Raw genomic sequence first — 17,457 nt, forward strand, 5'->3', positions numbered from 1 at the left:
GAGCAGGGGCGACTCACTTGCCAGTTCTGCTTGCCTGTTCACCCTTCGCCACTGCACACCTGCCAGGAGAGCTATGGGGCGCAGGCTTGGGAAGTACTGCTGCCTTGCTTTGAAGGGCAAGGGAAGGGAGAGGCCCAGAGGACCAGCAAGGCTGGTCACCACACATACATGCACGCATCCGTGACAGCTCCAAGCAGCTGTGCTGGAGGGGATTCCCAAGCTGGGGCCCTGTTCCACAGGGTGGCAGTTGGTAACTGTCCTCTGCCCCTCTTTCTTCATCAGGCTCCTGGCGCTCTGACAGGTTCTTTACCCATTTCCCCATTTTGAAACCCAGATAGGACCAGGTAGCGATCCCTTGCCATGCATCGATGAACTGCAGGCTCTTCAATTGCTGTTCTTAGTGTCTGCATTCAAGTGCAAGTTCTGTTTTGACCGCAGGATGTTGATCATCATTGGCATATTTCTTAAATCAGAATGCTTTTAGAGAAGGGGAATGTTTTTGAAAGCAGGTTATTATGCAGAGAGGAGTGATGCACCAAGTAGCAGTGTCTGATCTATATGCGTGATGTGTGAAATAAGCTCCAGTGTTGAAATTACCACGTGGTGCCCTTTATGGTGGTCAGACATTAATAAGCAAATGAGGGAGATGTCTACCAGTAAAAGCCTTTCAAAGAGCCTCTGAGAGCTTACACTACCTGTTCACAGCCTAAAGCTGCCTGGAGTCAGAGCCTAACCAGTCCCTTGGGGATACTTGCTTCAGGAAGGATAGGCTCATGCCCTATACTGACAGGTGGGGCCAGGGCCACTGGAGCACGTGGGGCTGGGGGAAGCCCTGCTTGTCTCTTTCTGGTGGGAGCTCCCTGGCTCTCTTCCCCACCTGCAGCTTTCATCTGCATTTGTAGAGGAGTAGGTGTGCCTCCACCTGGTCATTTTGTCTCCTTCCCTCCTCCTTCACTCCATCCTGAATACCTCCGTTTCCTGTGTCTTCGCCTTCTTCACTCCTTCTCTGCCAGCTCCTTCCCGTGCTGCATGTAAGCCTTCTTGTGCTGAAGAAACTTTCCCTTAACCCTGCTCTTTCTTACCAGCCTCTGCCCTGTCAAGAAGTCTTTGACAGGATGAGAAGAAGAAAGAGTTGTTCTATATTTGCTGTTTCCTCTTCCCCATCTCTCATTCATTCTTCAACTCACTGCATTCTGGCTTCTGCCCCCAGCATAACCACTCAAATGCCTCTCTCCAAGGCCAGGAATCGCAGACTTGTGGCCAAGTTCAATGTTGCCTTTGGGTTCCATCTTATTTGATATCAACGCAGCACTTTATGCCATTCCTCACTGCCTCCTTGAAATGTTCTCTGCCTTTGGCTTTTCCAGCAATGTCCTGGCTGATTCTATTCCTATCTCTCCTACTATTTCTTCTCAGCCTCCTTTGCAGGCTCATTTTCTTCACCTTACTCCTTTAAATGTTGATATACACCCCCCGGGATTCTTTCCTAGGGCCTCTGCTTCTTTCACTTTCTGTTCTCTTTGCAGCTGGTTCTTTCTACTCTCACAGCCCTAATTACCACCTAGAAGTAGATGGCTCCCAAGCTAGTCTTACTTCTGAAGTCTAAACTCATTAATCCAACTGCATCCTAGACATTTCCACTCAGACATCCCATAGAGGACCTCCCCGAAAATCAAGCTCTATACAAATTCATCTTCTTCCCTCTTAAGCATGCATCTCCAACATTCCCTGTTGCCATTCATGATACCACCATCTACCTGGTTGCCCAAGGATGATCAGAATTACCTTTGGCTCCTCCCAAGTCCTGGGAGTTCTGCTTTTCTTACCGCTCCCTCCATTCCCTCCCAGCCCTTAACATTAAGATCCTATCACTTCTTCTTTTATTTTATTTTATTTTATTTTTCTTTTTTTTTTTGAGACAGAGTCTTGCTCTCTCGCCCAGGCTGGAGTGCAATGGCACAATCTCGGCTCACTGCAACCTTGGCCTCCGGGGTTCAAGTGATTCTCCTGCCTCAGCCTCCTGAGTAGCTGGGATTACAGGCACCCACCACCTCGCCTGGCTAATTTTTGTATTTTTATTAGAGACGGGGTTTCACCATATTGGCCAGGCTGGTCTTGAACTCCTGACCTCAAGTGATCCACCCGCCTTGGCCTCCCAAAGTGCTGGGATTACATGCATGAGCCACCGTGCCCAGCCAAGATCCTGTCACTTCTTACTTGGATTGATGGAAAGTCTATCCTTCTCACAACACAGCCAGAGTGGTCCTTCTGATTTTCAAATTGGATCTAGTACTACTTCCTGCTTTAAAACTATGCAGTGCATACATGTCCAATTTTTAAATATGTCATTCAAAGCCTGTTCTCTTCCACCAGGCTCAGGAACTTCGTCTGCCTCTACTCCAGCATTGCCATGGTGCTCTCTGGCCATGTTGAACCACACCTGGCTCCCTAAGAATGTCATTCTCTCTCCACACGAGCTTTCTTACATGCGGCCCTCTTTGGATCACAGTTCCACCTCTTCTTCACCAGGCTATTGCCTTTTTTTTTTTGAGATGGAGTCTCTGTCACACAGGCTGGAGTGCAGTGGCGCGATCTTGGCTCACTTCAACCTTCGCCTAGCAGGTTCAAGCGATTCTCCTGCCTCAGCCTCCAAAGTAGCTGGGATTACAAGTGCCCACCACGACACCTGGCTAATTTTTTATATTTTTTGGTAGAGATGGGATTTCACCATGTTGGCCAGGCTGGTCTCGAACTCCTGACCTCAGGTGATCCACCCACCTTGGCCTCCCAAAGTGCTGGAATTACAGGTGTGAGCCACCGCACCCAGCCTATCATCTCCTATTTCTTTAAAAATAAGCTTAGGCCAGGGGCATCTCCCACTAGACCATGAGTTCCTTGATGGCAAGTATGATGGCTGTTGGCTGTAGAGGCTGAGTGACTAGCATCATGTCAATTAGTACTGAGTCTAGCACATATGGAGTCTCCTCAAGCATTTGTTGAAATAGTTCATTCATGTGGTTGGTTTCAGAGCTAGGGCCTGGCAGTATTGTGCAGTGGGAAAACCCAGATGAAGAGACAGGAGACTCAGCTTCTGGTCAAAGGTCTCCCTCTAACTAGCCATGGAGCCTTGAGCAAGACACCTCACCTCTCTGGGCCTCAGTTTTCTCATCCGTAGAACAAGAGTATAGAATCAGATATACTAAGTCTCTCCAGTTCACTAGGGTTGCTCCATCCCTCTTCAAAAGCCCTGTGGGCATGCTGTCATGGGCCAAGCCAGGTGCCCACAGCTTTGTGGTTCTATTTTTGTACCTGGCTCACAACTGGGGAAGGGAGGACAGAGGAACCCAGTGAGGATCTCTGGGGCCAGTTTTATCAAATAGGAGCCATTCCAAAGGAAGAAGGATTAACCTGACCATGTTCGCAGTTTACAGGAGACGTATGAGGCCAAAAGAAACGAGTTCCTAGGGGAACTCCAGAAAAAAGAAGAGGAGATGAGACAGATGTTCGTCCAGAGAGTCAAAGAGAAAGAAGCAGAGCTCAAAGAGGCAGAGAAAGAGGTAAATGTGAGCCTGGTGATTATTAAAACGTCAAGAAACAACAGCTGCTGGTCAGGCTGTGAAAAATAGGAACGCTTTTACACTGTTGGTGTGAATGTAGATTACTTCAACCATTGTGGAAGACAGTGTGGTGATTCCTCAAAGACCTAGAATCAGAAATACCATTCGACCCAGCAATCCTATAGATCATTTTATTATAAAGATGCATGCACACATATGTTCACTGCAATACTATTCACAATAGGAAAGACATGGACTCAACCCAAATGCCCATCAATGATAGACTGGGTAAAGAAAATGTGGTACATATACACCATGGAATACTATAGAGCCATGAAAAGGAATGAGAGGATGTTCTTTACAGGGATGTGAATGGAGCTGGGAGCCATTATCCTCAGCAAACTAACACAGGAACAGAAATCCAAACATCAGGCTGGGCACTGTGGCTCACGCCTGTAATCCCAACACTTTGGAAGGCCAAGGTGGTTGGATCACCTGAAGTCAGGAGTTCGAGACCAGCCTGACCAACATGGTGAAACCCTGTCTCTACTAAAAGTACAACAATTACTGGAGTGTGGTAGCACATGCCTATAGTCCCAGCTACTTGGAGGATGAGGCAGGAGAATCACTTGAATCTGGGAGGCAGAGGTTACAGTAAGCTGAGATCGTGCCACTGCACTCCAGCCTGGGTGACAGAGCAAGACTCCATCTCAAAAGGAAAAAAAAGAAAGGAAACACTTAATTACTTCACAAATCTCTTCCACATTTAACCTGTTGCACTCTCAAGGGTTCTCACCAAAGCCCGTGACAAGGGTATCGTTTTTTTTTCTTTTTCAGTTTCACTTAAAAAAAAAAAAAAAAGTCAGACAGTTGCCTTGGCTCAGGTCTGTAATTCCAGCACTTTGGGAGGCTAAAGCGAGTGGATTGCTTGAGCCCAGGAGTTCAAGACCAGCCTGGGCAACATACTGAGACCCCGTCTCTATTAAAAATACAAAAATTGGCCAGGCGCAGTTGCTCACACCTGTAATCCCAGCAGTTTGGGAGGCCGAGGTGGGCGGATCACGAGTTCAGGAGTTCGAGGCCAGCGAGGCTAATATGGTGAAACCCCGTCTCTACTAAAAATACAAAAAATTAGCCAGGCGTGGTGGTATGCACCTGTAGTCCCAGCTACTTGGGAGGCTGAGGCAGAAGAATTGCTTGAACCCAGGAGGTGAAGGTTGCAGTGAGCCGAGATTGTGCCACTGGACTCCAGCCTGGGTGACAGAGCGAGACTCCATCTCAAAAAATAATAATAATAATAATAATAAAAGTACAAATACAAAAGATTAGCCAGGCATGGTGGCATGTGCCTGTAGTCCCAGCTACCCAGGAAGCTGAGGTGGGAGGAATGCTTGAGCCAAGAGATTGAGGCCACTGCACTCCAGCCTCCATGACAGAGTGAGACTGTCTCAATAAAAAAAAAGAAAAAAACGTCACCCATCACTTCTAGGAGAAGTGAGGGGATCTGAAAGACAAATTAATAAAAGTACAACAAACAAAAGCCAGGTTAAGGCAACTGATAGGCAGCCCTAGTGACTAAGTAAGAGCTGCTTTAGGCCAGTCGCGGTGGCTCACGCCTGTAATCCCAGCACTTTGGGAGGCCAAGGCTGGCGGATCACGAGGTCAGGAGATCGAGACCATCCTGACTAACTCAGTGAAACCCTGTCTCTATTAAAAATACAAAAAAATTAGGCTGGGCGCGGTGGCTCAAGCCTGTAATCCCAGCACTTGGGAGGCCGAGACAGGCGGATCACGAGGTCAGGAGATCGAGACCATCCTGGCTAACACGGTGAAACCTCGTCTCTACTAAAAATACAAAAAGTAGCCGGGCGAGGTGGCGGGCGCCTGTAGTCCCAGCTACTCGGGAGGCTGAGGCAGGAGAATGGCCTAAATCCGGGAGGCAGAGCTTGCAGTGAGCTGAGATCCGGCCACTGCACTCCAGCCCGGGCGACAGAGTGAGACTCCGCCTCAAAAAATAAACAAAAACAAAAACAAAAAAATTAGCCAGGAGTGGTAGCACGTGCCTATACTCCCAGCTACTCGGGAGGCTGAGGCAGGAGAATCACTTGAACCTGGGAGGCGGAGGTTGCAGTGAGCTGAGATCGTGCCACTGCATTCCAGCCTGGGCGACAGAGCGATACTGTCTCAAAAAAAATAAAAAAAAGAAAGAAAGAAAAAAGAAAAGAGCTGGTTTATATAGCAAGTCTATCACTCACCTACCTAAGTGACAGTGTCAAATACCCCCAGGACCCGGAGAACCAACCTTCTTCATGGTATGCTGCAAGTGCTACAGAATCCTAAACTCTTCCCGAATCCATGAAAGAAAGTGAAATTCGGCTTGCTCTGCTCTTACTATTCAGGGTAGTTTATTGCATTTTAGTTTGTGACTGTCTGTGCCTCGTGTTCTTTGATCCACTTACCACAATGGCATACCAGAATATTCCTTTTTTTTTTTTCCCCCGAGACAGAGTCTCGCTCTGTTGCCCAGGCTGGAGTACAGTGGTGCGATCTTGGCTCACTGCAAGCTCCGCCTCCCAGGTTCAAGCGATTCTCCTGCCTCAGCCTCCCAAGTAGCTGGGATTATAGGCACGCGTCACCACGCCCAGCTGATTTTTGTACTTTTAGTAGAGACGAGGTTTCATCATGTTGGGCAGGCTGGTCTAGAACTCCTGACTTCGTGCCACCCACCTTGGCTGGGATTGAGCTGACTACTGGGATTACAGCACTCCCAAAGTGCTGGTACTACAGGCATGAGCCACTGTGCCTGGCCCAGAATATTATTCTTGTTCTTTGGGTTTCTGGTTCTATTCAGGACTAATGAAGCCTCCCTTTAGTTAAGGCTGAGGTGTCTGTACTCATTCCATGTCATAAAATCCTTTTTATTTCCTTCCACGCCCAAAGCCAAGTATTTCCATTGACTGACTTTCCCATTACTGAAGTTTTCTCTGTGATCCATGGTGATCCTTCCTGATTGCAGGGGTTAAGAAAAGACAGGGGTTCCTTACACATAAGAGGTCCCGTTATATAATGCTCTAAATACTGGGTTGACCATAGTCAAATTCCTTACTTCTCAGACGTTCTGTTTCCTCTAAAATGGAGATAATAACAGAACCTACCTCATAGGAATGTGGTAACAATTAAATAAATTAATATACATAAAGGACTTATAAAAGTTAGTGCTTAACCTATAATAATTTCTCGGTATTTTTTTTTTTTTGAGACGGAGTCTTGCTGTGTTGCCCAGGCTGGAGTGCAAAGGCGTGATCTCGGCTCACTACAACCTCTGCCTCCCGGGTTCAGGTGATTCTCCTGCCTCAGCCCGCTGAGTAGCTGGGGCTACAGGCACATGCCACAATGCCTGGCTAATTCTCATATTTTTAGTAGAGACAGGGTTTCCCCATGTTGGCCAGGCTGGTGTCAAACACCTGACCTCAAGTAATCTGCCTACCTCGGCCTCCCAAAGTGCTGGGATTACAGGCCTGAGCCCAGCCAGCACTCAGCAAATGTTATATTATTATAATTGATGTTATTATTGAACATGTGTGGTAACTGTGGGGACTCTTTTAACAAAGTGTCTGACTAAACACAATGCAGTGTTCCTTTACCATATTCAGGAGCAGAGACTTGGAGATAAAAAATGACAGGAGGAGAGAATGATCCAGAGCATGGTGCCTTTGGTGCCATCATGGAAATCCCTGACAGAAATGCCCCCTGAGGTTCCAGGGTCCTGCAGGGTCACAACCCTACTGGTCCCCACCCACCTGGGCTTGGCCAGGCTGGGGACTGCTCACAGGGGACTCTCTCCAATCTCCCTCTTCTTCCCTACCAGCTGCACGAGAAGTTTGACCGTCTGAAGAAACTGCACCAGGACGAGAAGAAGAAACTGGAGGATAAGAAGAAATCCCTGGATGATGAAGTGAATGCTTTCAAGCAAAGAAAGACGGCAGCCGAGCTGCTCCAGTCCCAGGGCTCCCAGGCTGGAGGCTCACAGACTCTGAAGAGAGACAAAGAGAAGAAAAAGTAAGTAGCAGTCTGCTCTGGGGTGGTGCCTTCTCTTTCCTGCTGCTCATCCTCCCGGGGCAGGACGTGGCACCTGAAGGGGCTGAGGACTGGTGACCAGAGGTGAGCTGCGGGGCTGTCAGACTGGTTGAGGTACCTATAACTGGTTCCAGCATCCCTGTGGGACCTTTTGATTCCCTGAGCTTGGGGAGTTGAGAGTAGGGGAGGGGTTTGGTCCCAGAGGCCCAGCCCATCTGTCCAGCTTGCTCAGGAAAGCCCTGCAAACTCAAGGTCCATGGGAGAGGAAGGGAAAAGAGGAAAAGCAAAGGGAGAGTGAGAGAGCAGAAGGGAGGAAAAAAATTAGAGGTGCAACAATATAAGAGAGGAACAAGGCCGGGTGTGGTGGCTCACGCCTATAATCCCAGCACTTGGGGAGGCCAAGGCAGAAGGAACACTTGAGGTCAGGAGCTCGAGACCAGCCTGGCCTATATGGCAAGACCCTGTCTCTACTTAAAAAAAAAAAAAAAGGCTGGGCGCAGTGGCTCATGCCTGTAATCCCAGCACTTTGGGAGGCTGAGGCGGGTGGATCACGAGGTCAGGAGATCAAGACAATCCTGGTTAACATGGTGAAACCCCGTTTCTACTAAAAATACAAAAAAATTAGCTGGGTTTGGTGGTGGGCGCCTGTAGTCCCAGCTACTTGGGAGGCTGAGGCAGGAGAATGGCATGAACCCGGGAGGTGGAGCTTGCAGTGAGCTGAGATCGTGCCACTGCACTCCAGCCTGAGCTACAGAGCGAGACTCCATCTCAAAAAATAGAAAATAAAAAAAAGAGTTAGAGACCAGCCTGACCAACATGGTGAAACCCTGTCTCTACTAAAAATACAACAATTAGCCAGGCGTGGTGGCATGTGCTTGTAATCCCAGCTACTCACGAGGCTGAGGCAGGAGAGAATCGCTTGAACCCAGGAGGCGGAGGTTGCAGTGAGTTGAGATCATACCACTGCCCTCCAGCTTGGGCGACAGAGTGAGACTCCATCTAAAAAAAAATAATAATAAAAATACAGAAATTAGCTGGGTGTGGTGATGCACACCTATAGTCCCAACTACTCAGGAGGCTGAGGCAGGAGGATCACTTGAACCCGGGAGGTGTAGGTTACAGTGAGCCGAGATCACACCACTGCACTCCAGCCTGGGCAATGGAGTGAGACTCCATCTGAAAAAAAAAAAAAAAAAATAGAAAAGAAAGAGAGGAACAAAAAGAACTGCAGATGTGGTGTAATCCCAGCACTTTGGGAGGCCAAGGCAGGTGGATCACTTGAGTTCAGGAGTTCGAGACCAGCCTGGCCTACATGATGAAACCTTGTCTCCACTAACAATACAAAAAATTAGCCAGGCGTGGTGGCGTGCACCTGTAATCCCAGCTACTTGGGAGGCTGTGCAGGAGAATTGCCTGAACCGAGGAGGCGGAGGTTGCAGTGAGCTAAGATCGCACCACTGCACTTCAGCCTGGGCAACAGATTGAGACTCTGTCTCAAAAAGAAAAAAAAAAAAGAAGTGCAGATACAGGGTAGTGGAAGAAAGAGAGAGCCTTTAGCAGAAATTCAGGGCACTCTCTCCCCACCCCTGCCCTATATCTGAGGTTGCTCACCTCTCCATGGCCGTAGTCCCACCCTCACCCTGCCTCAGTTCTTACTCGCTGCAGCCAACAGAATTTAACTGCTGCCACTGAAGGCTGCAGCCCAGCCCTGATTTCCCACCTCTTTGTGATCCCTCCCTGCTGGCTTAGTTCTGCCCAGCCTGGGGTGCTGAGAACTTAACAGGGGAGCCCTCAGATGTCAGTGTATGCTGCATGTGCCCCATCCTCAATCTGTGGAATGATTTTAAGACTTCTCATCTCCCCTGGTATTAGAACAGTGACTCCTGGATACCATGTGGGTCAATAATCCTCACCCAACCCCAGTCTCTGCTTGCTGAAGTTATCAATTCCTCATCCTAGAACCAGAGAAAAGTATTTCAGCAGGATCTAGAAAACTCCTGTGGTGCCTTTGTGCCCTGCAGTTGTTTGTGCAGTGTGGCTTGAGGTGTTCCCAGGTGGACTGTTGAGCAGTGTCTTTACTAAAGGGTACTGAGGATCCAAAAGTTGTCCATGGTCATTGCCTTCTGTTTTCAGCCATTTGTTCCTGGACTTAACTATGGGATATTTTTGCCAGAAGGAAGAAACACCTTCCTTTCCTCTGGCTTATCACTTAGGAATAACATGGTAACTTTTGCTTAGCAGTAAAATATATTATATTTGAAGGCACTCAGCTTTGCAATCCAATTACTCTTTATTCAAATGTGTAATTTAAACATCTTGGCCGGGTACAGTGGCTCACGCCTGTAATCCCAGCACTTTGGGAAGCTGAGGCAGGCAGATCACCTGAGGTCAGGAGTCTGAGACCAGCCTGGGCAACATGGCGAAACCCTGTCTCTACTAAAAATACAAAAATTAGCTGGGCATGATGGCCCACACCTATAGTCCCAGCTACTGAGGAGGCTAAGGCAGGAGAATCACTTGAGCCTGGGAGGTGGAGGTTGCAGAGCCAAGATCGTGCCACTGCACTCCAGCCTGGGTGACAGAGTGAGACTTTGTCTAAAAAAAGAAAAAAAAAAAAAAAGAACATCTTCACCAATTAGTCCAGAAATTTTTCTTACTGAATCTTAATACTATATGTCAAATTCACTGATGAATGAACTTTTTTAGTATTACCTGATGGATAAAGTTCAACTAGCCAGAAAAAAGTCTCTTTGGACACACCCTGTACTGTATTAACTTATCTGTCGTGGTGTATTAGTTGCACCAGCAGAAATGAATTCCTATTTTTAAGATCAGAAAAATCTAAATTCGTCATCCAGCTATAACTGCTGCCTTCATAGTCCTGTGGTATTTGTTAACTCAGTACCTGGGGCAGTTTCATAGCCTGCTTGTGGGAGTTAGGAATTGGTTTGTTCAGGCTACATTGAAACTATAAATATTCCCTATTCAGATGTTCAGTAAAAGTTCTTCTCACATCAAGCTTTCCCCTTGTTGCCGTTACTGACTGACTTCTCTCAACCCAGGCAGGAGACCCCAACAGGGAGATACCCCTCTCTACTCTCCAGGAATATTTGGGGCTGGTGACAGTGCTCCTTTCCAATTCTGAAATGGGTGAAAACCCTGCTGGCATGTGGCACCTCGTATTAGCAATAAGGGCCTGACAGAATGACCTGTCTTCTTCCGTACTTCAGATGCAGAAGTGGCCCTGGGTTTTGGCTTCTTATGTAATTCATGAGCAATTGGTTAACTTCTGGAAGAGCCACCGTTAGACCTGTGCTACCCTCCTCCCATAGTCATGGTAGTGAGTTTTGAGGGCAGAAATGGTGGTAGTAGTATTTCTTCTTGAGAGATGGTGGTGGATCTAAGAGTCACATATTCAGAATTTCCTTTAGCTGCCCCTAAAGAGATTAAGAAAGTATTGGCCAACCACGGTGGCTCACGCTTGTAATCCCAATACTTTGGGAGGCCAACACAAAGGATTGCTTGAGTCTAGGAGTTTGAGATCAGCCTGGGCAACATAGTGAGGCCCCTGTCTCTACCAAAAAAAAAAAACTAAACATTAACTGGGCCTGATGGCACTTGCCTATCATCCCAGCTACTCAGGAGGCTGAGGTGGGAGAATTGCTTGAACCTGGGAGGTTGAGGCTGCAGTGAGCCATGATTGCACCACTGCACTCCAGTCTGGGCAACAGAGGGAGACCCTGACTTAAAAAAAAAAAAAAAAAAAAAAAGAGTATCAGTGTTTCAGGGTTCCTACCAGTCCACCCTTCCCACTTCCCCTTCCTGCTACTCCTAATCACCTTTGACCTCTAACCCTTCATTGTTTGTGTCAAGTCATAATATTTGATTTCTCCTCATGCTCACTCCATCTTCATCAGCTCTTACTGTTTTACAGTTAACTCTGCTGTTTGCTGCATGCTGCATGAGACCCAGGGTCCTGGTAAGCTTGATTAACTCTAAATAGAACTGGCAGTGGCTTCTAGAACATATCTCCCCCAATCCCGCACCCCCAACACAAGCATCTAATCATAGAAGAAGCTGCTTCATTGGTCTAGCTGGTTTTCTCTCGTGACTTATAATATGCAGAAATAGTCTAGTGTGGTTTCAAGTGTACATGTGGAATGCCTGCCTGCCTGATTAAAATGAGGGGTCGTTTTCAGACTTTTGCTGCTAGAACAGCTGGGTAACACAGGTGGATCCTGTGATCAGTATTTGAGGTTTCAGTGTGGGCAGTTTTTTTCTTAAAGAGCCATAATCGGGCCGGGGACTGTGGCTCACAGACCCGTAATCCCAGCACTTTCGGAGGCCGAGGAGGGCAGATCACCTGAGATCGGAAGATTGAGACCATCCTGGCTAACGTGGTGAAGCCCCATCTCTACTAAAAATACAAAAAAAATTAGCTGGGCGTCGAGGCACAGGCCTGTAATTCCAGCTACTTGGGAGGCCGAGACAGGAGAATCACTTGAACCCGGGAGGCGGAGGTTGCAGTGAGCCGAGATCACGCCATTGTACTCCAGCCTGGGCAACAAGAGTGAAACTCCATCTCAAAAACGAAAGGAGCTATAACCATCATTTTCAAAGTTAATGAAACCATAGTGATGAGACAAACTTTGGGTTTCACAAGCCCTGTCCTGCAATGTCACAGTCAGCATCAGCCCTCTCCCATCTCCCTGCATCAGGTTTGAGAATGTCCAGAGTCAATGGAAACTCACTTCTCTGTTTCCTGCTGGTGGCAGTTTCTTATCTGAGGGGTTCAAGTTCTCGAATTTCCTTTGACTGTACCCCTCAAAACCATAATAAGGCTGAGAGCAGTGGCTCATGCCTGTAATCCTAGCACTTTGGGAGGCCGAGGCGGGTGGATCACCTAAGGTCGGGAGTTCGAGACCAGCCTGACCAAGGTGGAGAAATCCTGTCTCTACTGAAAATACAAAATTAGCCGGGCGTGGTGGTGCATGCCTGTAATCCCAGCTACTCGGGAGGCTGAGGCAGGAGAATCGCTTGAACCTGGGAGGCGGAGGTTGCGGTGAGCCTAGATCACGCAATTGCACTCCAGCCTGGGCAACAAGAGTGAAACTCCGTCTCAAAAAAACAAAACAAAACAAAAACCTATAATAAAAGTGGAGGAAAATGAAGAGATCTTAGAAATTACAGAGAATTCCTTACATTTAATCCTACAAGTACTGGCCTCATGAAAACCTCTTATAAGGAGATCAGCAGGTAAGGATTCCTGAGTGCTAGATGTTGTATTAATAAAAGTTTATAAAGTATCACATAGTTTATAGGGAGACTGAAAGCAGGGACCTTCTATCTCCTCTACTAGACTCAGGTAGTGGATGGAAAGGAAATACAAACATTTTTAATTTAACATAATTAGGGTTATTTTCGTTTGTTTCTTTTTTTGAGACGGAGTCTCACTCTGTCGCCAAGGCTGGAGTGCAGTGGCACAATCTTAGCTCCCTGCAACCTCCGCCTCCTGGGTTCAAGCAATTCTCATGCCTCAGCCTCCCAAGTAGCTGGGATTATAGGCATGTGCCACCATTCCCGGCTAATTTTTGTATTTTTAGTAGAGACCGGGTTTTACTACGTTGGCCAGGCTGGTCTCAAACTCCTGACCTCAGGTGATCTGCCTACCTTGGCCTCCCAAAGTGCTGAGATTACAGGCGTGAGCCACTGCACCCAACTAAGGGTTTTTTTTTTTAAAAACTTTACCATGGGCCGGGCGCGGTGGCTCAAGCCTGTAATCCCAGCACTTGGGAGGCCGAGACGGGCGGATCACGAGGTCAGAAGATCAAGACCATCCTGGCTAACATGGTGAAACCCGTCTCTACTAAAAATACAAAAAACTAGCCGGGCGACGTGGCGGGCGCCTGTAGTCCCAGCTACTCGGGAGGCTGAGGCAGGAGAATGGCGTGAACCCGGGAGGCGGAGCTTGCAGTGAGCTGAGATCCGGCCACTGCACTCCAGCCTGGGCCGCAGAGCGAGACTCCGTCTCAAAAAAAAAAAAAAAAAAAAAAAACTTTACCATGGAAACTTTAAAACATGAGCAAAATAGAGAGAATAATACAGTTCAGCCCAGAGCCCAGCCCCCAAACAACCATAAACATATGCCCAGTCTTGTTTCATCAATTACCACAGACCTGCTGAATTATTATAAAGCAAAACTATATCCTTTTATCTGTGAATACTTTAGTATATATCTCCAAGAGATAACGATTCTTTAAAAAAACATAACCACAACCCCACCATTATCACACCTACAAAATGAACAATAATTCATTAACATGAAATGTCTAGTCAGTGTTTGAAACATCCCGGTTGTCTCATAAATGCCCTTTTACATTTGGTTTGTTTGGATCGGGGAATATAAAATATAGAGAAGAGGGCCGGGCGCGGTGGCTCAAGCCTGTAATCCCAGCACTTTGGGAGGCCGAGACGGGCGGATCACGAGGTCAGGAGATCGAGACCATCCTGGCTAACACGGTGAAACCCCGTCTCTACTAAAAAAATACAAAAAATTAGCCGGGCGAGATGGCGGGCGCCTGTAGTCCCAGCTACTCGGGAGGCTGAGGCGAGAGAATGGCGTAAACCCGGGAGGCGGAGCTTGCAGTGAGCTGAGATCCGGCCACTGCACTCCAGCCTGGGCGACAGAGCGAGACTCCGTCTCAAAAAAAAAAAATAAAATAAAATAAAATAAAATAAAATATAGAGAAGACTTTTCCCCACTCACCCATGTAGTTTATGATTTAAATGGAGAACCTGCTGTTAGTCACCAAACTGATTGCCGCAGCTATTGCACTGGGGACTCAGGGCAGCTGGCAAAACATCCTGCTTGGAAGCAAATCCTGAAGAGGAAGTCCATAGAGGTTTCTGCAACATAAGGCCCATGAAACCGGGCCAAAGGAAACAATCTTAAAAGAACAATGACTTGATTTACTGTCTGGCTTAACAGCAAGTCTTGGAGCCCCTGCTAGTTGATTGGAATTAAACAGCAGATTTCCATTTAGGAAGACAGTTCCTAGAATGTCTGTCCATTCCTTGCACTGTATGTAGTTCCAGTGCCTAGCGAAGTGTCTGGCATGTAATAGGAACTTGGTTCATGTGTTATGTTCTTTGTTCCCCCATTTTTAATGAGGTGAGCAGGACATATGTATTCTAGTTAATGAGATTTCAGTTAATTCAGGTTTCACGGCACATGGCTTGACACAATTGCATACAGGTTTCCCCAAGTAAATCATTGTTAGTGGCCATTCCTAAAATGAATTCTGGCAAAACTATAATTAAAGCTACACTTTACAAGTGAGAGGCAATTGGTAAACAGCTGGAACAGCCAACCCCAACCCAAGTAGGTTGGCTCTCCCTGGCAGGCTTCTCCCTGGCAGACCACAAAAGCAGTTCCAGACAAACTGCTTGGTCAGGGGAGGCTTTGGCCCCCCAGGATCTGAAAGCAGCAAGGCAACCCGCCCCCTCCTCAAAGCCCTCATTCAAGGGGTGGATCACAAAGGCCACCTAGAATGCAAGAGTGAGGCTTACTGTGCCTCCACAGTTTGAAATTGCTTGAGGCGCTACTTATAGCTCTTTGCATTTGTAAAAGTGATTCATTTGTGACATCCCACATAGTTGCAGATACTCTATCTCAGTCGTTATTGGTCCTTAGGAGTGCACAGTATATGGACAGTATACACACATCAAAATGTATCAGCCTTCCCATGAAACCTAGAACATAGGCCATTGCAGTGTTTTTTAGGTTACTCTTTCCCTAGGAGGTAGACAAAGAATAAAAATAAGATATGAGCATTTGTATAGCTTTTATTACTTTCCAAAGTGGTTTTGTTGTTGTTGTTGTTGTTGTTGTTTTTGGTTTTTGGGGTTTTTTGGTATGGTATCTCATTTTATACTTACAATAGGTCTGTGAGGTAGAGAAGGAATAATCCCCAGTTTGCAAGATGAGTAAATGGAGGCTGGGTGAGGTGGCTCACTCTTGGGAGGCTGAGGTGGGAGGATCACTTGAGCCCAGGAGTTGGAGACCAGCCTGGGCAACATGGTGAAACCCCGTCTCTATTTTTTTTGTTTTGTTTTGTTTTGTATTTGAGACGGAGTCTCGCTCTGTCGCCCAGGCTGGAGTGCAGTGGCCGGATCTCAGCTCACTGCAAGCTCCGCCTCCCGGGTTTACGCCATTCTCCTGCCTCAGCCTCCCGAGTAGCTGGGACTACAGGCACCCGCCACCTCGCCTGGCTAATTTTTTGTATTTTTTTAGTAGAGACGGGGTTTCACCACGTTAGTCAGGATGGTCTCGATCTCCTGACCTCGTGATCCACCCGTCTCGGCCTCCCAAAGTGCTGGGATTACAGGCTTGAGCCACCGCGCCCGGCCTTGTTTGTTTTGTTTTAAAGAGAGTTGGCCGGGCATGGTAGCTCACGCCTGTAATCCCAGCACTCTGGGAGGCCAAGGCGGGCAGATCACCTGAGGTCAGGAGTTTGAGACCAGCCTGGCCAACATGGTGAAACCCCATCTCTACTAAAAATATAAAAATTAGCTGGGCGTGGTGGCAGGTGCCTGTAATACCAGCTACTCTAGAGACTGAGGCAGGAGAATCGCTTGAACCCGGGAGGTGGAGGCTGCAGTGAGCTGAGACCATACCATTGCACTCCAGCCTGGGCAACAGAGCAAGACTCCATCTCAAAAAAAAAAAAAAAAAAGAGAGAGAGAGTAAAGAGAGTAAATGGAGGAGCAGAGAATTTAACGAATTTACCAAGGACCACGCGGTGAGTTGGTGGCAGAACTCCTAATTTCTGATATAAATTACCATTCACCTCGGCGTGTGTATATGTTCAAAGTGTATGTATGGGAGTATATCCCTTTGAGGAAGTGACTGTAAAACATACTCATTTATGCCCATACTTCTATCCCTGACAGATATCTAATAGTCTTTATTTAATGGGATAAATTTATTCTTTGGGTGATAAATAGGGGCTTAGATCCATAGCCAAGGAATTCTCAGGGACATTGCATGTGATAGTCTTAAATAAACAACAGCTCTGGCGCCGGGCGCGGAGGCTCATGCCTGTAATCCTAGCACTTTGGAAGGCCGAGGCAGGCGGATCACCCGAGGTCAGGAGTTCGAGACCAGCCTGGCCAACATGGTGAAACCCTGTCTTTACTAAAAATACAAAATTAGACAGGCATGGTGGCGGGCGCCTATAATCCCAGCTACTTGGGAGGCTGAGGCAGGAGAATCGCTTGATCCTGGGAGGCGGAGGTTGCAGTGAACCGAGATCGCACCATTGCACTCCAGCCTGGGTGACAGAGCAAGACTCTGTCCCAAAAGAAATAAAAATAAAAATACACACACACACACACACACACACACACACACACCAGCTCTGGGCCCAGCTGTGACTCTTTTGCGGCCACAGGCAAGTCTGTTGACTTCTCTGTGTTTCTCAGTCTACTCATATGTATAATGGGGATCAGTCCTACTTGCTGTATATTTGTCACAGGAATGAAACTTACATGGAAGAGAGGTGAAAGTATTATTTAAGCACAAATCAATGATGGGTTTCCATAGTTCACATTTTCGGGTAACTGTGGTCTGGACCCTAGAGCAGAGTTCAGCAACCAGCAACCATCCTCATACACTCTGCAAACAGGTCTTGCCCCAGAGTACCAGTTAGCTGACTAGGACAGCTCTGAGGGCCTCCTGCGGTGAAACCTCAGCCTCAGCTTTCCCTATGGGACAGGAAATGCAGCGGCTAGAGCCTGGGGCTCTATCCCGTGGCCTGAGGCC

At 47.5% G+C, this 17,457-nt stretch overlaps 1 protein-coding gene across 5 annotated transcripts in view; it reads left to right on the forward strand.

Moving 5' to 3' along the window:
• The window catches only part of SEPTIN6 (septin 6), an 80,686-nt gene that overhangs the window by 58,245 nt on the left and 4,984 nt on the right, over nucleotides 1-17,457 (forward strand). For 3 of the 5 annotated variants that reach the window (XM_033202107.1, XM_033202106.1, XM_033202108.1), the window contains exons 8-10: nucleotides 3,425-3,557; nucleotides 7,426-7,616; nucleotides 11,569-11,613. In XM_033202107.1, coding sequence (XP_033057998.1) covers nucleotides 3,425-3,557; nucleotides 7,426-7,616; nucleotides 11,569-11,572 — 328 coding nt within the window. In that variant the 3' untranslated portion in view covers nucleotides 11,573-11,613. The remainder of the gene's footprint in view (nucleotides 1-3,424; nucleotides 3,558-7,425; nucleotides 7,617-11,568; nucleotides 11,614-17,457) is intronic. The other 2 variants (XM_033202105.1, XM_033202104.1) reach the window with 1 other exon arrangement.

This window comes from Trachypithecus francoisi, unplaced genomic scaffold (genome assembly GCF_009764315.1).
Source record: "Trachypithecus francoisi isolate TF-2019V2 unplaced genomic scaffold, Tfra_2.0 Lachesis_group6, whole genome shotgun sequence".
Classification (NCBI taxonomy): domain Eukaryota; kingdom Metazoa; phylum Chordata; class Mammalia; order Primates; family Cercopithecidae; genus Trachypithecus; species Trachypithecus francoisi.